The following is a 16,397-nucleotide window of genomic DNA, read 5'->3' as shown; positions in this document are numbered from 1 at the left end:
GTAGAGATTTAAACATCACGTATATAATATTTGAATATGAATTGTCTCGGCAAAGATTGCTAACTCTTTCGAAGTCGTTGTAATATTTGAATATTAATTTAAGCCTGAAAACGAAACATAAAAGAAACAGTGTGCTCTAGTTCAAACACTTTAAGGTAGTAGTCTGGTAACTTTCAAATATTCGATTTTTTTTTTTTTTGAAATTTAAAATTAAAAATTTCTTAACAATCGATAACGATGACAAAGAGGCCTTCAAAGATTAGGTATTAAGAACACATGTATTTTGACAATGGCTGTATATAGAATTATTGTAGTAAGGAAAAATTTGACTGATTGAGCCATGCACATAGGAAATTATATTAAAAAAAAAAAAAAAGCTTTCATCCACTTGTGCTACTCCACAGAGGGTGATTCACTGATCATAGTGACCCTCTAAATTTTCGATACCATTTTTATGGTACGATTTGTCCCTTACTTCTCATTCGATAAAAATTTCTACCCTGCGAGTATATTTTGTTTTTTGAGAACAGGAAATAGCCGCTAGGGTCAGATCTTGGTATACGATGGATGTGAAAGTATTTCAAGCCCAATTCATAGAATTGGGCCATCGTTTTCACTCTGCTGTTTTGAAATGCTAATGGTTTTCGGTCCAACGGTCCAATAACAATATGTAATTTATTTGTCGCTGTTGATGATGCTTCATCCTTTTTCAATATTATCAAAAAAAAAAAATGATTCATAAGCAACACAAAATACAGACGTCATAAACTTGCCAGTCCACTGTTGGACGGTGCGTCGTAAGCAGTCCGCTCGGATGACTTTTTATTGGACTTCGGAGTGAAATGATGCAGCCATGTTTCATCGCTTTTCCTGAGTTAGTGACTAGAAATTTGTAATCAAGCCAAGGTATTACTTCAAATGTATTTTTCCCTTCAAARAGCAACATTTGTTCTGCATCAAAATGAAAATCAAGTTCTTTTTGTACCCTTTTATGCTATAAGAGGCAAATGCATTCTACTTCTGAAGGATATTATAGATCTGTACAAACGAAGTTATGGTTTTTTCTAGGCTTTATTTTTTTTTTTTCAGTTCGATGGGAATATTCGCTAAGTATCTGGATATCTTCTCACATCAGTTATCAGTTACTCGGGATGAAGGCGAATTTAATAAACCAGAATCATTCCAATCATTTTCGAGTTATAAATGGAGTAACTAATCTGATTTTGGATTATTTATATAGATTTATRTGGTGCGAACTACAAAATCGTTTTATTTATTAGGGAAAAAGTCACAAAAGATTTTTACAATAAGTTTTGTGTTAGGTTAGTAGGAAGTGGAAGGTTAGTATCGACCCTCAATAACCTTTTGCAACCAGTGAATTAATTACTGTCCACAAATAAAGAAAGCACAACATAACCGCAATTGTTAATAAATTTAAATACCCTAAACTGTTATTAACTCGAATTCTGTACCTTTCTAACGTCCATAATAAAATTTTATTTCAGAATAAAAATGTGAATTTACACTGTAACGCCACTAAAGAGTCGTCCATTATTTTTMTTGTTTGTGGCCTTATTGCATGYGATACCGCGGCAAATGTGTTCYATTATATGGGCGTTTAATTATTTTAATTAAACTTGATTTGCGTGTGTGCCACCGTACTGGGCCCTCCGGCACCGCCAACACCACGACAAGAAAGACAGCGACACGTTCACGATATCTTTGTAGCGAAGCAGCGAGGCGTATATCAGCAACATATTTATATCATTGCRGTTGTTGCTGGCTTTTCGTTGGAGAAAATGAAAATGCAAAGATACGAAAATAAAATCCCATAATCTACGCAATCAGCATATTTTCATCTTGAGAGTACATTCACCTCTGCGCTAGCTTCGGGAACGGCGCACAATGCTAAAGCGTATGCATGCTCTTGCATATTTTTTCGGGTTGCATGGGACAGCAGGAGCAACAGCAGCGCTGCCGTGGCAGGAGCAATCGGTTTCAGGTTGTTCACACGGCAATGATTCGGTCGTTGGGAAACAAAACGAAATATTTGTCCTTTGGCTACCCTTGACGAGGTCACAGACGCGCATTTCACAGCTTTTGCATGCATATAAGCTATATACAAATGTGTATGTTTATGTTATGTTGGCTATGGCACGTCAGACGCATGTCAAAATGTTGTGAAATAAGAAACATAAATAATAGCRATGGATATTCCAGCGACGGCCAGACATTACATAAACAAGAATCGCTTATTTATTATTTTTCGAAATATTGAATTGGATTACGCCTAAAGTAATAACATAATAAAGACATTCATTAATAATGGGCTGAAATTGATGCATAGTTATGTTTGCCTACCAAAACTCACTTCTTGTGCTCATTAAAAATAAAAATACCCACACAATTGGAATAAAATTTAATAATTAATTGCTTCTTATGTAAAAAAAAATGTGCAGAGTGTTTTCTTATTTCAGATGTGGATACTTTCTTCTTTGTACCCTCGAAAGGCTGAAATAATACTGAAATCTCCCAAAAGATACCAAAAAAACTCCTCACATTCCAAACAAATTTCCAAACCATTTTTTTTTTAATTCCCCCAATGTTTAAATAGTGGTCGAATGTCTTGAATATTTTCCATTTTTTATATTTTTGCTAATTCTTCGTGATATCTTTCGAATGGAATGTATAAGTATAATAAGTATGTAACTATATGTATGTATGTATATATTCAATAAGTTTTATATATATGTATATATATATATATACATACATATGTATATAAAGATATTGAATCAGTCGGGAATAAAGAAGCAGCTATTCAAAAAATATTCCTTTTAAGGCAAGTTAAACTGAGAAGACGAAACATCCCTCCCCAAGGTTGTGCGCTGGATTTATGACCCGCCACGTAGAAAACACCTCCAATGGWAAGTAGAAAACAGCCTCGGATGTCGACCACCTATCCTCCACGGAAAACGTATTAAGGATTACGATTTAATATGGTACACCCGCAATGTCCGGTTAATTGGGAAGGTGCGGCTGCCCAGCTGGTTGATGTCCTCGTAGTACTAAACGCTAACATCACCGCTGTCCAAGAAGTGCGATAGACGAACAAAGACTGAGACGAGTAGAGCTCTATTTTTGGCATTTACTACAGTAGCCATATAAAAGAGCGCAATTTCGGTATGGGATGCGGGATGGAAGAGAGACTCCGTGCCGAGTYCCGGCATTCAACCCCGTGGAACGTCTAACCACAATGCGCATCAAAGCGAAGTTCTTTAATATATCTCTAAATTGCTCTCTATATCAAAATCGTGCTTAGCGACTTTAACGACAGGGCGAGCAAAGAAGTTATCTTTGGCAAAACGGGCGGTAAATTCAGCCTCCATGATGAAACATTCCCAAATGGATTGAGACTGATCGACTTCACCGTGACCCGAGATATGGTTATCTGTAGTGCTAGATTCCAGCACAAAAAAAKTCATCAAGCTATTTGGCTGTCTCACTAAGCAGATCGATCATGTTGTGATAGACGGAAGACACGTCACCAGTGTTTTAGACATGCCCCCGCTCCGAGGTCCTACCATTGACTCGGACCACTATCTTGTTCTAGTCGGGATAACAATCTTCATTCCAATTCGGGTTTTTATATCCTTTTTATACAACACTATACATAAGATACCRAATTAYAGCAAAAACAGATGAATCCTTCAAATCATCAGCTTGTTTGAGCAGGTAAACAAAACAGTGCTTTTTATTAGCAAGCTTAAGGCACATCAGTCATCTGCTATCATTGACACTGTGACACTCTAATAAAACACTAAGAGATACTCATCAAATTAAGAAAAGTTTCGGAGTTGCAAAAAATCCATTTTTTATGACTTCTTTCCTTTCATCCATTTCCTACARCCATCCAATGAGCAACTTCTATTTTTTCCTCGTCTTAAAAATATGATACCAAGTTTTTACCGTTAATATCTGCATAAGTATAACGGAAAAGAATCAACCTGCGTAAAATTGAGAGAAGTTTTAAGTATGCTTGCAGCGGAAGTTTTTGATGCGACCGKAAAAATACCACACAAACCGTTCCAACAACCGCCCACCGCTTATGAGCTTGTATATAAGAGTATACAAGAGTACCGATTTGCCACAGCTGTTAAGTCAAGCGCCCGCATCCAGCCAGTGTGCGTATTTTAAGCGAGTTAGCGCGCACCTTTGACATTTCCGCGAGGAAATTTCATTGACCTACCACAACCACAACGCAATTACGAACTACAAAACGACAAAAGCGCGTCAAACAATAAAAACGTCGAATGGAGCACGGTGAACGAAAACGAGAACAAAGAGCGTCGCATGGACGCACAGATGGATGGMTGGTTGGCTGGCTGGATGTGGATGATTGAGCGTGTAGGTGAGTGCGAGTGTGAGCATTCATTCGCCTGGTCATGTCAAACAAAGTCAATGTGTTGTTAAAGTTCCACGACCTCCAGCGCAGCAGCAGCAGCAGTGGCAAAAGCTAAAACACATAGATACAAACTCACATAGGCTAAGCAGTGCACAGCGGGGATGATGATTAGTCAACGACCGAAACCGAAGCCGAAACCGAATAGTGTGTTTGTTATGGTTGAGCACAGATTCATGGTGTGTAGGTGTGTGTGTGTGTATATATATATTAACATGAAACCATAAAACATGGGACGCGTCGGCTCTTCAAGTGCCGCAAACAAACTTCACCTAACATGATAAACGCTTGGTTACAGGGATAAACTCAGGTTGGGCTGTTCAATAGCTTGCTTCAAGCAAGTGCATAAGTCATACATACACGTAGGCACATGTGTGTGTGAGATTAACTAAATCACGCTCGGCTGAAGTTAACGAGTTTCAAGTAGTTTTCAACAGYCAAATCAAGTTGGAACCACTGGCGCAAGCGAATTTAGAGCTGTAGGGATGTATTCAACTTGGTGGACAGATTTAATGGTGTCTCATAAAATAGCGTCAATATCTTTGACAAGTCTTTTCACTTTTTTTTTAGATTGATCTACCTATGGGGGAAATAAGTAGAGAAGATTTTATTACTTTAATGGATAAATTTTTTAAAAGTGGCGAATCGAACAAACAATGAAGTTAAAGAATAAAAGTAAATAGACTTTATTGAATTAGTGTGGCCCATTACTTAATGAATTCTCAAACACAGTTGCAGAGAAGTTTAGGATAGCAGCTTACGTTGGCCTTGATCATATCCCGGGAGAGTCGAAAACGATCTGTCATGGCAAAGCTTAACATGGTTTAAGGACAGGACATACCTTTTTAACTATAACTTATATAGACATCACAAAAAGCTGACGCACATCCTAATATATGGATTAGAGAACTGCACCAAGCAAGGTACCTATTGAGTTCAATATCAATAAAAAGTTTTTTCCAATAACTTGCGCCCTTTGGTAGGTATTAACCAACCCTGAGTGTATTGCTGCATATCTAAGCGCTGCGCTGTAAGCATCTGGGGTATTCACAGTATGGTACACTGAAGTAGGTATCGATAGTGAGGCTAAAGAGTCTGTTAAAATTCGTATCAAGCTCAAGCATGCTAAACAATGACTACTCCTCATGGACCTAGTAACTGAACTCCATCTTGTATCGCAAAGGACCAAAATTGGTCTATGCATGGCTCATTGGTCTACCAGAATAACCTAACCTAACTCATCACTTGCTAATTTGGTTAGCATATACACTGATTCCTGTTGTACATATTAATCTAGATACAGTTAACAGAATTGGTTCTATCGAAATCGCTAATCAGTATTTGAAGCAAACGTGAAGATAATAAAGCTTTTCTGGTTAGTTTTAGTTAAAAGAAGGTACACCTACAATTATATCTTCTTCTTTATTGGCGTAGATAGCCGAGTTTACATCAACGCGCCAGACTTTTTCGTTTTCGCTGTTTGGAAGAAGCATAAATCTTCCGCAGAACCAGGTCGGGGAAGAGGAGTTACTTGGAGAGTTTGGTTTTTTTTCATCGAGAAAGGTCTTTTCTCAATTCTCAGTTCGGAGTAGCACCTGTTGGCAAGAGTTATTTTGCGTTGGTTTTCGAGGCTGTTATTGGTTTTAAAGATTCCGAGATTGACGAAACTATCTACGACTTCGAAGTTGTGACTGTTAACAGTGACGTGGGCGCCTAAATTTGTTTCATTGGCTAAGACCTCTTTAATAAACCCTCTCAGTTAGATATAGATCTTTCTTTACCACAGTTTTCGACGAAAAGCTTGTAAGGATTCGTGAAAATCAAGATTTTACTAGAAGTTTTAAAGTTCYACATGGAAATTTGCATGCAACATGTGCTTTAAATTTTAATTAAAGAGAAATTTAATCACATTACATTATTACCAAGGAAACCACCCACTAGCACGGCAAATTATTATAGCGCACTTTGGTTTCGCAGCAGTCGATATTCCAGCTTACTCTGTAGGCAATGAAGGAAAGTATTCTCTTTATTCTGCTTAATGCAACACAGTAAGTAATGAATACACTTGCACTGCTTCTTCCTTTCATTAATTTTACGCAATCTCCTTTGAAAGATACTGGTCGAAAATTTATCATTTTCTTTTTTTTTTTTATTCTTTCTTCATTTTATTTTTATTTTTTATTTTTTGCTTTTTTGTCTTCTTTTTATATTTTTCGTCTTTTTCTTTTTTCTTCTTCTTTTTTTTCTTTTTTTTTTTTCTTTTTTGTCTTCTTCCTCTTTGCTTTTGTCGAACTTTATGAGTTTCACTTTTAAATGCAGTCGGACTGGCGGCAGAAAAACAATAAAGAACGGTTTCACAGCACAGTTCCTCTTCCGACTCGTACTCCCTTTYTCTCTCGGCACGGCGACCACCATCGAGTCTACGCTGATGAGTACACTCATTTAATTTAACGATTTGTTCAAATAGGCAAACCTACACCCAAACAAGTCGACACTTTCCAATAAAGGGATGCATGCCATGTGTGTCGAGAGGGAGAGAAAACAGAGAGAGTGGGGGATACGGCAAGCTGTGCTGGGTGTCTGTAGCAACTTSTTTGTTGTTTCAATTTGTTGTTGCTACTTCAAATCAATAAACATTAAAGCTGCTGCCAGACAATATATTCGACCACTTCTCGCCACAGATGACTCAGAGCTTCGTGTGCACTCCATTTTCACTGCTTGCTTGCTCCTTACCATGGCGCTTCTTTTACTGCATTTTTCTTTGTTCGCTGAACGACAGTGAAATTCTTGGCAATTCATTGCAGACAGCAAAAGGAGACGCCACACAATGGAACGAAAACCAAAACCGAAACCGAGACCAGTAGAAATGAAAATTAAACGGTAAAACAAATAAGGAGTTTCAAAAAATAAAAACACTCCTCTGCTTCCTCAAACATTGCTGCCAAGGATTAGCACAAAAGAGTGCTCTAAAGTTGTACTTGTGTAAGTGTGTGTGTAAATAAAGACTGCAAAATGATTCATGCTTGACGTGGCAAGCCAAAGCTCAGAACAAAGTCGGCGTCGCCATTGCAGAGAGTGTTTTGTTGTTGCAATGGAGTAGACCAACCGCGGTCGCCGGTTTTCATTTCTTTGTGTCTGGCACTTTTCGCTGCAACAATTTCACCACCRTCTTCTTACGAACGCTTTAAAATTTAATGGTTTTCAAACATTTGTAATCGCAGACGGACGGAAAGCATTTTAGTCTAATGGAACCAAAATGTTTGTTTGCGTGGCAATTTCTTCAACGCAAAATGTTGAGTGATCACGCAAATTGCAAATTTGGTTGAAATTTCAGAGAAATTGCACTTTTAAAGCGATTGTGGCAGTTCAATGCACTTTGTGAGGTTAGGTTGGATGGAGAGAAAGACTTGAAAATAACAAGTGCGAATGGCTAGCGTTTTAGGAGTCGAGTTGAGTTTATGACTATTACCACAAAGGTCGTCAGATCGAAGACATATGTAACTAAATTAATTTAGTTACAATAATTTCTCAGTTTCTCGGTTTAATAACCATTGAGAACTATTAGTAGTCGAGAAAGTCTATAATTGTACGGAACTCCTTTRGACTGATAGCTATTGGCAGCATTTACTAGCATAAATCTTTTCCAACAATATTACATTCAAGTGTCGTTAGTAAATGTTAAAAAAGCCAATATTGCCAAGAATGGTGAAGGACTAACACCCGAAAACGTAATCAATATTGGGAAACCCATACAGTATCTATAAGTCTGSAGTATCTGGGTGCAAAACTGCAAAAGACATTCAATAGAGGAGACTGTACGCCCGCGTAATGGGGCTGACAGATCAAGAAGCCTGCAGGAAATATCTRGAGCAAGACACCAGAGAAACACTGGAAGAATTATCTATAGTGCGGTCTGAGTCTGTTGAAATTCGCGTCMAGCGYAGGYATCCAAAAGGATGAATACTTCTCATGRACCTRGYAGGTGAACTATATTTGGTRTCGTAAAGGACCAAAACTGATCTATGCGTGGTTCATTAGCCTACCAGACTAATCTRACCTAWCTTAATATGGTCYGGTACTATAAATTGACAAATTTTAACAATACATCCTGTAGAGTACTTTCGGTTATCCTAAATTGGCTTTATCACGAAAATATCGGTCTTTGCAGGAAATATTTTTATGRGCATAAATTAGTTTAAGACATCAGGCTTTTTATTCGGTATTTTGTGGGGTTTTACAAATTTGGTCAATATTTTCTCTATTCGCATTCTCGTTAATTCCATTCCGTATATAGTTAAAGTTCGGTTCAGTCTGTATSTAAGTCTTTCTTACTTGATCTCTTTCATATATGTACGAATGTAATCTTCTCATTATGCCGCCAATCACTCTTAATTTTTAATTCACATGGCTCAAATATGAAAAAATAATTACACTTTTTCGCCAAACAATGACATGTTATTAAAACTCTTCGATCAAATTAGCTTGATAAGCAGAAAAAATGCAAAATGTATGTATATACATATGTACGCATGTATGTAGGTAAACGTGTTATGCAATAAATATCATGGCTGAATATTGAATTACAAGCGACGCAGTGAATTATGCAGACATTGCATTTTCACTTAATAAAAAATGCTGCCGCTCTCTACTAATAAGTACTTGTATTTATGAATTATGTATGGATCTATATTACGGTGGGTAAAAATCAAACTTTTTTCGCTGCTTACTCTGAAGCAAAATTTAAATTTATTTATCTGATAATGAGAAAATAGAAAGCGGAGGACCTTCTCCTTACAATTAAGAGCTCATACTTGCAGAGACTTTCTTAAAGGTGTCCATCAATCAATTTTTCAGAGTACGAAGCGAAAGAGTTTATGCGTTTTTTGGCCCACCTTAATGTGTTTCTGATGAATGTGTATACATGTGGATGTAGATATGTATGGGAGCGTGTGTGAAGGTGTGAGCTTTCAATCCAAAGCTAAATCGCATAATTAGCATGTAATACGGGCCTACTCGTTGCTATTTTTGCATGTGATATGCGGCTAATMAATGCAATATGTATGTATGTATTTATAATGGTATGTACATACATATGTATGTGTATAACAAGAAGCGTATAGAATGCAAGCCAAGTGAAAAACTTTAACAGAAACTGACCTTGCAAGCGAACATGCGAATGCGAGCAAGAAAACAATTAAAAAAAAGAGAAATAATAAAGGAAATCTGTAAAATTGCGCATGTAAATGCATTACCATACATGTATACATATAGGGAAGTCATGCCTGCATTTATAATCGRGAGGTATGTCATGAGAACAAACGTGTTGAAATATTTCATAGCAATACACAAGGCTGTAGGCCAGTAGACTTGCGGACATTTAGTATTGGTACAAAAAGAGTATGTATATATGAACATACATATGTAAGTATATGTATATAGTATATATATTGTCATTTGTGTATTGTAGTGCAACTAGTAGCTGCTTGTCAGTCATTTGCGTAAATCTGCGCCGCATGTAATTATTATTTAATCAACGGTAAGCTAGCAACCACCTACATACACACATACATACATATATACAAACATACAAATGTACAAATAACTACAATTATATATTGTACCCCACCATAGAAACAAATAATCATGTCGCTCATTAATATGCATTTGCGTCGGGTAGGTGCAGTAATGGGAAGAAGCAGAACGAACGTAATAGTGCATTGTATTTGTAATGCTTGACGACAGCAAAACGGCGCAATGATGACAGCAAGCGATAAAATGTGACGTCTTAGATTATGGCTGAAATAGGTTGTTAATATATTTGTCGAATTTTTGTTGTAATTTTAATAAGTAACAGGGTACAAAGTCTTTTGGTTGAGAAACTGGTTCAAAATCAGCCAACAAAGGGGGGAGTAACGGCAAACACAGTGCAAACAAAAGGGTAAAGAGATATGTTGTTGTATTACCTATTCATCACATCTAAAGTAAGTCAGATGTTCCGTCCGTCAGTTTCAGCGTGATTGCGCTACAAACCGACTCGAACCAAGTAGAATGATCAATTTTATATAGAGACTTGCTAGACTATGACGCCACCAGTTTGTAGGTGTGTAGCATAGTATTACGATACGCATACAGCATTCTGTACTAATGGAATGAGGCAACAAAATAGTCAAATAAATATCTCACTTAGGTGCGATTTATGTCATAACATTTTCCAGAGCGGTGAACAATAGCAAATATAGTACAAGCAAGCTCACTCCCAGCTTTCGAGCGTTTACAAATCTGTCAGTCGAATGGTATTTCAACGTATTCTGGCAGATTTGTAAAGGTTCATAAGGCTGAAAGTGAGTTTATCAGTACTATATTTGCTACAGCTTACTCCATTGCTTGAGCAGTTGTGATAGCAACCTTAAGTTTAGCGCAGACATGCACCTTCGACAAATATGATCCTCAATAGAATATCGGATCTTTAAACAATATGCTACTAAATATTAGTGTTGTTGGTTTTATATATTTTTTACAAAGGTAGACTATTATTTATCTTCTGAAAGATACAAAACAAATATGTTTCGAACGAATTGGAAAAAAAAGAAATGCAAATACCTCTGACCCTGTTCAAGTGATCCAAAAGCGAAAAAATTTTGAAATTTTACCATCACCAAAATTCATTTATAATTATCACAAATGTATATCGTACTTCTGTTTGTAAGTGATGTTGTTGATATCGGATGTGTATGAATTTAAATTAAAGTTGTCGTTGCGGCTTTTATCATAAATAGGTGGATTCGAACGAGACTTGGTGAGATATTACATTACACCAATACATCCTTCGTCAAAAAGTCGGCTCAATTAGACAGATGACAGCTTGGTTTAGCGAGTTCGCTTGTTTCTAAATAAAAGTCTGATCACAAGGGGATATGTTATAGTGACAATACCAATAGTATAGCATAGCATTTATTTGCGATTTTCACCGTGTTTTTTGTCCCCTTTCATCCATCATATATAATCCAGGAACTTGTTGGCCACAATTGAGGTGGTGTGTTCCATATCCACATAAATGGGGTAATACTAGTACATGGATATTAAAAAGGAAATCAAATTAACCAAGAAGTTTACCAGTTCAGTATTAGAAATTTCTATCAAAAATTCAACTAGACAGATTTTATAAAGGGTTACTTTATTAGACTAGACTAGGAATTGGCATATTTTTAATTGAAATCTGACCATGGTTTTCTCGTACTTCATCARTACGTGAAAAATACCATTTACTTGTTTGAAAAAGCCAGTGCATACTTGTGGTAAACAAGTTGGTAACTAATAGATCTGCCTGCTGGGTTTACTATGCAATACAAGTCCAGATATAATCACATAAATACTTGCTAAATGTACCCCTTCATTTAATATTCAAACACGCACATTAATGACGTTAATGAAATAACCGAAATTACTAGATGAAATTTTTGATTAAGTCGAGCATGCTTGAAATATTATGGTGTATTGCTTCATATTAAACAAAAAAAAAAAATAATTTCCTGAAGTGAAATATTATAAATATATGAGGTCTAGTAGAAATATATTCAATATTTTTGCACTAAGTTGGCTGTATTATTTAACATCTCACTTAGAGGAAATATAAATATGCACGGTTTTGTTCGATAATTTATTGGCATTTTATAACGCCACTCTCAAAGAGACCCTCATCCCTATTGGCGAAAAACTGAATAGTCGATTTTTCCAAACCTAGTAATCACTTAGTAACAGGTCCAAACTATAAAGTGGATGTATAAAAAACATTAAAACGACGCTCCCGATCTCTTGGCTGCCACTACCCATGTCTGTGGCCTGACGTTTTCCGATTGACGATTGCTTCCTTCAGATAATCTAATTATTGACAGTACCAATCCTAATTAAGAGTTAAATTATGATGTTAATCCTACCTTTTCCGGCTTGACCACGGTTTGCCCCGGCTCATCGCGATTCGACTACCAGCCTTTTTCCTTGATGTCCAACTTTTCATCGCGAGTAAATATCTCATTCAGAAATGGTTCGACTTAGTTACGATTCAGCGGATATTCCCCGAACTACATGAGATGTTCTAAGTTAAGCCGATTGCTACAGTATCAGGACCAGAAAGGCTATGCATACCACGCCTTTATCGCAGAAAAACTATAAATTATGGCGTTTTTGCTAATGACCATCTTTTTCCAACAATACTGAGTCAAGTGATAACAAACAACCTTCTAACTTTCCATCTATGGGAAATACACTGAATTTCATTTTCTGCTTCTTCTTTACTGGCACATACCAGCGTAGCCGCCATCTTTTAACTAGCTCAACTATGTCAATGCCGTCGTACTGTTAAAAGAGAATATAGCTTTAGAAAAGGTTAAAAAAAAAACAATCTTCCTATTCTATTTTAAATAAACATTAAAATTAAGTACTGGTCGAGTTCACAATCGAAACAATGTAATGTCTGCCATCAATAAAAAAGGTGGCAAAATTGTAAAAGTTAGATTTCGAATTACTTAGTTATCAATCGCATTCTCTATATCTGGACACTAGGTGCTTTTTCTGGTCAACAGTCCAAAAAGAGAGCTCATTGAAAAGAACTTAAGTGAAGAGTTAGTCTTTTCCATTCCCACGACAGTCGGATCTAAGTAACCAGGATGGACACGGATCTTTATCCGGCCAAGGACTGCCAACTTGACACGATTAGTTGAAATTAAATCAGAAATGATTTCTGCCGCTAAACAAGTAGTTTGCAATTGGCTAAACATATTAGAGCGACCCAAATGACAAAAAAGCATCCGGAAATTGAATCCAAAAAGAAAATACAAATAAACGTAAAGTGTAAACTGTAAAGACGAGATAGGAACTTCGAAATACGAAAAAACGTGAGAACAAACAATAATTACTAAATTCGATAAAAAAAATTCTAGAAAAAAAGTACAAATAAATATGGTGTTGATTTAAAATCCCCACAGCTGATAACCGATAAAGTAATCGTTAAGTGAATTTGCAAAAGGAAAAGTGTTGAAAGCACTTAACAAATAATTCAAAAATCGCAAAAACGTGACCCGCATGATAATTTTACAGCGAAAAGCACGCGAAATCTCATTGTGAAGTATTGATTTCTTCATCGCCCATTCCACGCAGGTACGTAAAATAACTTAAGCTTATAATAAGAGCATAACGAGTCCTCACTTGTGTTATTCAGTTTGATTTACTTGTTGCTCATTTTCCTAGTTTTCTTCGTACAAAGTACCGGAAATAAAGTGTTTTTGTAAAAGAGTGACAATTTATTGGTCGAGAAGACAAGTTGAGGCGAGTTGGAACTTAAATGAATTGTGTCAATAAGCGAAGGGAAAAGAAACTGAGAAGCTTAAATTAAATAAGAAGTGACTGAAGTGACTGACAAATAGTCGGGTGTGTAAAATATGCTGCATGAATTAAAAGTAAGAAGTCATACTAAATTGGATTTAAAATGATGTGAGTTCAATGAAAGGTTTTTACGGTTTTGCAAAACATTTTATGTAATAGTAAATAATTTATAGATTGCTTCAATTTTAAGAATTTTCTTATCAAAAAAATATATTCAAGGTACTATAGAATCCAACATTTTCGTTTTCATAACGACCTTAGATGATTAATGATATTTAGAACAGGAATTGTATATTTGTAAAAATTATTCTGGTTTAGAATGGTGTATGGGTTTCAAAAAATCGATTTTTTTATAGCCTTATTAAATTCTACAACATCTCTAGAATATTATCCTAAATTCGAGTTGCTCCGAGCAATAGTTTCGGAGATACAGCCTTGAGAACTTGTGCGCTCGAGACTAACTAGGCTAAGTGCGCCATATTTAAACATGTTTTTCTCAAAACTGTGTTTTTTAAGTCGGTTGAAGGATTTTTTACGATTATAACTATTTCAAAAAAAATATCGCGAAATTTTCATTGAAATATTTATAATAAATTTAAAATAAAAAATATCTGCCAAAAATCTAATTTTCAATTTTTTTTCTTTCGCCCAAGTTCTAAGTCAAGGTTCTAACTAAAACACGTATTTTGCACTTTGGATGACCCTGTAAGGAGTTATCTTGCCAACGTGGGTGGATCTTTTTTCCTAGGGGTTACCGAAAGTGGCGTCGCATTAACCGAGTTCAAAATATTTATTCCAGAATTTTTTTCTTAATAGTGTGTGTTTGTAATAATAAACAATTTTAATAAAATATTTAATTTTTTATATGAAAAAAAAAATTGAGAAAATCGACTTTTTACCCGAGGAAACCCATGTAACCCCTTAACTAGACAGTTTTGGACCTGGTCTTTTTGACAGGCATGACCTGATTTATATTCAGTTTGGTTTGTCATTTTATAATGAATGCACAGAACGTTTACTCTAATAGATAATGTGCACCCACAGAGACACTGTACAGTGCGCACCGAAAACGGTATTGCTGCTATGAAGCAAAACACTGAAGGATAAGTTCGTCCGCCATCGCGCCGACGAATTGAAGCTGTTCTTGCCAACTTTATGGGAGGATTTTCACAAGGTTCTTGGTTTACGGGCATACAAAATCCAAAGCGCGTCGTACGTTCGGTGATTGGACCCAAACCGGTTGACCATCGATAACGATTTTCATACGAAAATTGTGTTCGTTGACGAAGCTCACTTTTGGTTGCATRGGTATGTTAAGAAACAAAACTATCGAATTTGAAGGAATGATAATACACAAGCTATTATTGAGATGCCGTTACATCCTCAAAAAGTCACTGTTTGGTATGCCCATTGGACAGCAGAGGGAATCATTAGTTCATATCTCTTCAAATATGAAGTCGGTTATAAAGTTACTGGCAATAGGGAACGCTGTAGCGCTATGGTTTTTCGTGCYTGGATTGGAGGATGTTGATATGGACGAYCTTTRSGGTCTACAAGACTGCGTTAAATATCATAAAGTCAACGAAACAATCGCTTTATTCAAGAAAACTTCTAGGAAGCGCATCACCTCGCGTCGTGAACTTATGGCATGACCTTCAAGATCGTGCGTTTTATCATCGTTAGATGTGGGTTTATGTGAAGTTGCTTATCTGCACAGATAAGCCCGAGTTGATTCAATATCCGGCGAGTTATTGCTGACATACGGCCCTAATTGCTGGAAAAAATGGTTTAAAATTGGATCTATCGGCTTTATTCGAAAAATTTCTTATCTTTATAATAAAGCAAATTTCTTCTTGAAAATCTAAGTGAACACTCTTTATTTGGTTCAATATCTAATACATGCAATCAGACTTTTTATATATAAAATGCGCAATAATCGACATATCATATAATATTTGCTTTMAAATAACTAAATTTCATTTTGCTCGCTTTTCATGAGCCAAAAAATAATTATAACAAAATTTCTTTGCCACTTACTTGTGCACATCTGCATAAAGACACCACGTCCAAATAGGAGAAAATACGTAAAAGAATTTCCTTTGGCAGTTGTTTTATAGGTTCGTCATCCGCATCCGAAGAGCTGAGGAATGTCTGCTGCAAGAAGAAAAAATAACAATTAATGAATATAGAGCGAAATTGCTTAAAACATATTACAGATCATTAAAATGTGCAAAATTACCAAATAGATGAGAGTGTGTTTGTGAAATTTCATTGATGCAAAAAGCTCTGTTATTCAAAAATACGTAATTGCATGTGATAAAGAGCATGAATCTGTTGGGAATAATTCACTCCGCCGAATTTCAAAATTCATATTATTTAACGCTGTTTATAATTAAACACAGACAGACAGAACTATTTTCATACACTAATAAATTTACAAGAATATTAATTTTTGACAAAATTGTGAGGAAATTATCTAGTTTTTGGCAAAATTTTCTAGCTGAGTTTTTTGSTAGTTGAGGGCGAAAAAAATTTTGAAATTTTAGGAATAGAATTA

General features: G+C 35.9%; 1 protein-coding gene across 1 annotated transcript in view; it reads right to left on the bottom strand.

Moving 5' to 3' along the window:
- LOC108975108 (F-box/LRR-repeat protein 20) overlaps positions 1 to 16,397 on the bottom strand; it is a 63,658-nt gene that overhangs the window by 32,262 nt on the left and 14,999 nt on the right. Inside the window, exon 2 of the mRNA XM_018943392.1 lies at positions 15,878 to 15,994. Within this exon, the coding sequence (XP_018798937.1) occupies positions 15,878 to 15,994 (117 nt within the window). The remainder of the gene's footprint in view (positions 1 to 15,877; positions 15,995 to 16,397) is intronic.

This window comes from Bactrocera latifrons, unplaced genomic scaffold (assembly GCF_001853355.1).
Source record: "Bactrocera latifrons isolate USDA-ARS-PBARC rearing strain unplaced genomic scaffold, ASM185335v1 scaffold_113, whole genome shotgun sequence".
NCBI classification, from domain to species: domain Eukaryota; kingdom Metazoa; phylum Arthropoda; class Insecta; order Diptera; family Tephritidae; genus Bactrocera; species Bactrocera latifrons.
The sequence above is the reverse complement of the archived record's forward strand: the minus strand, read 5'-3'. Positions and strand labels throughout refer to the sequence as shown.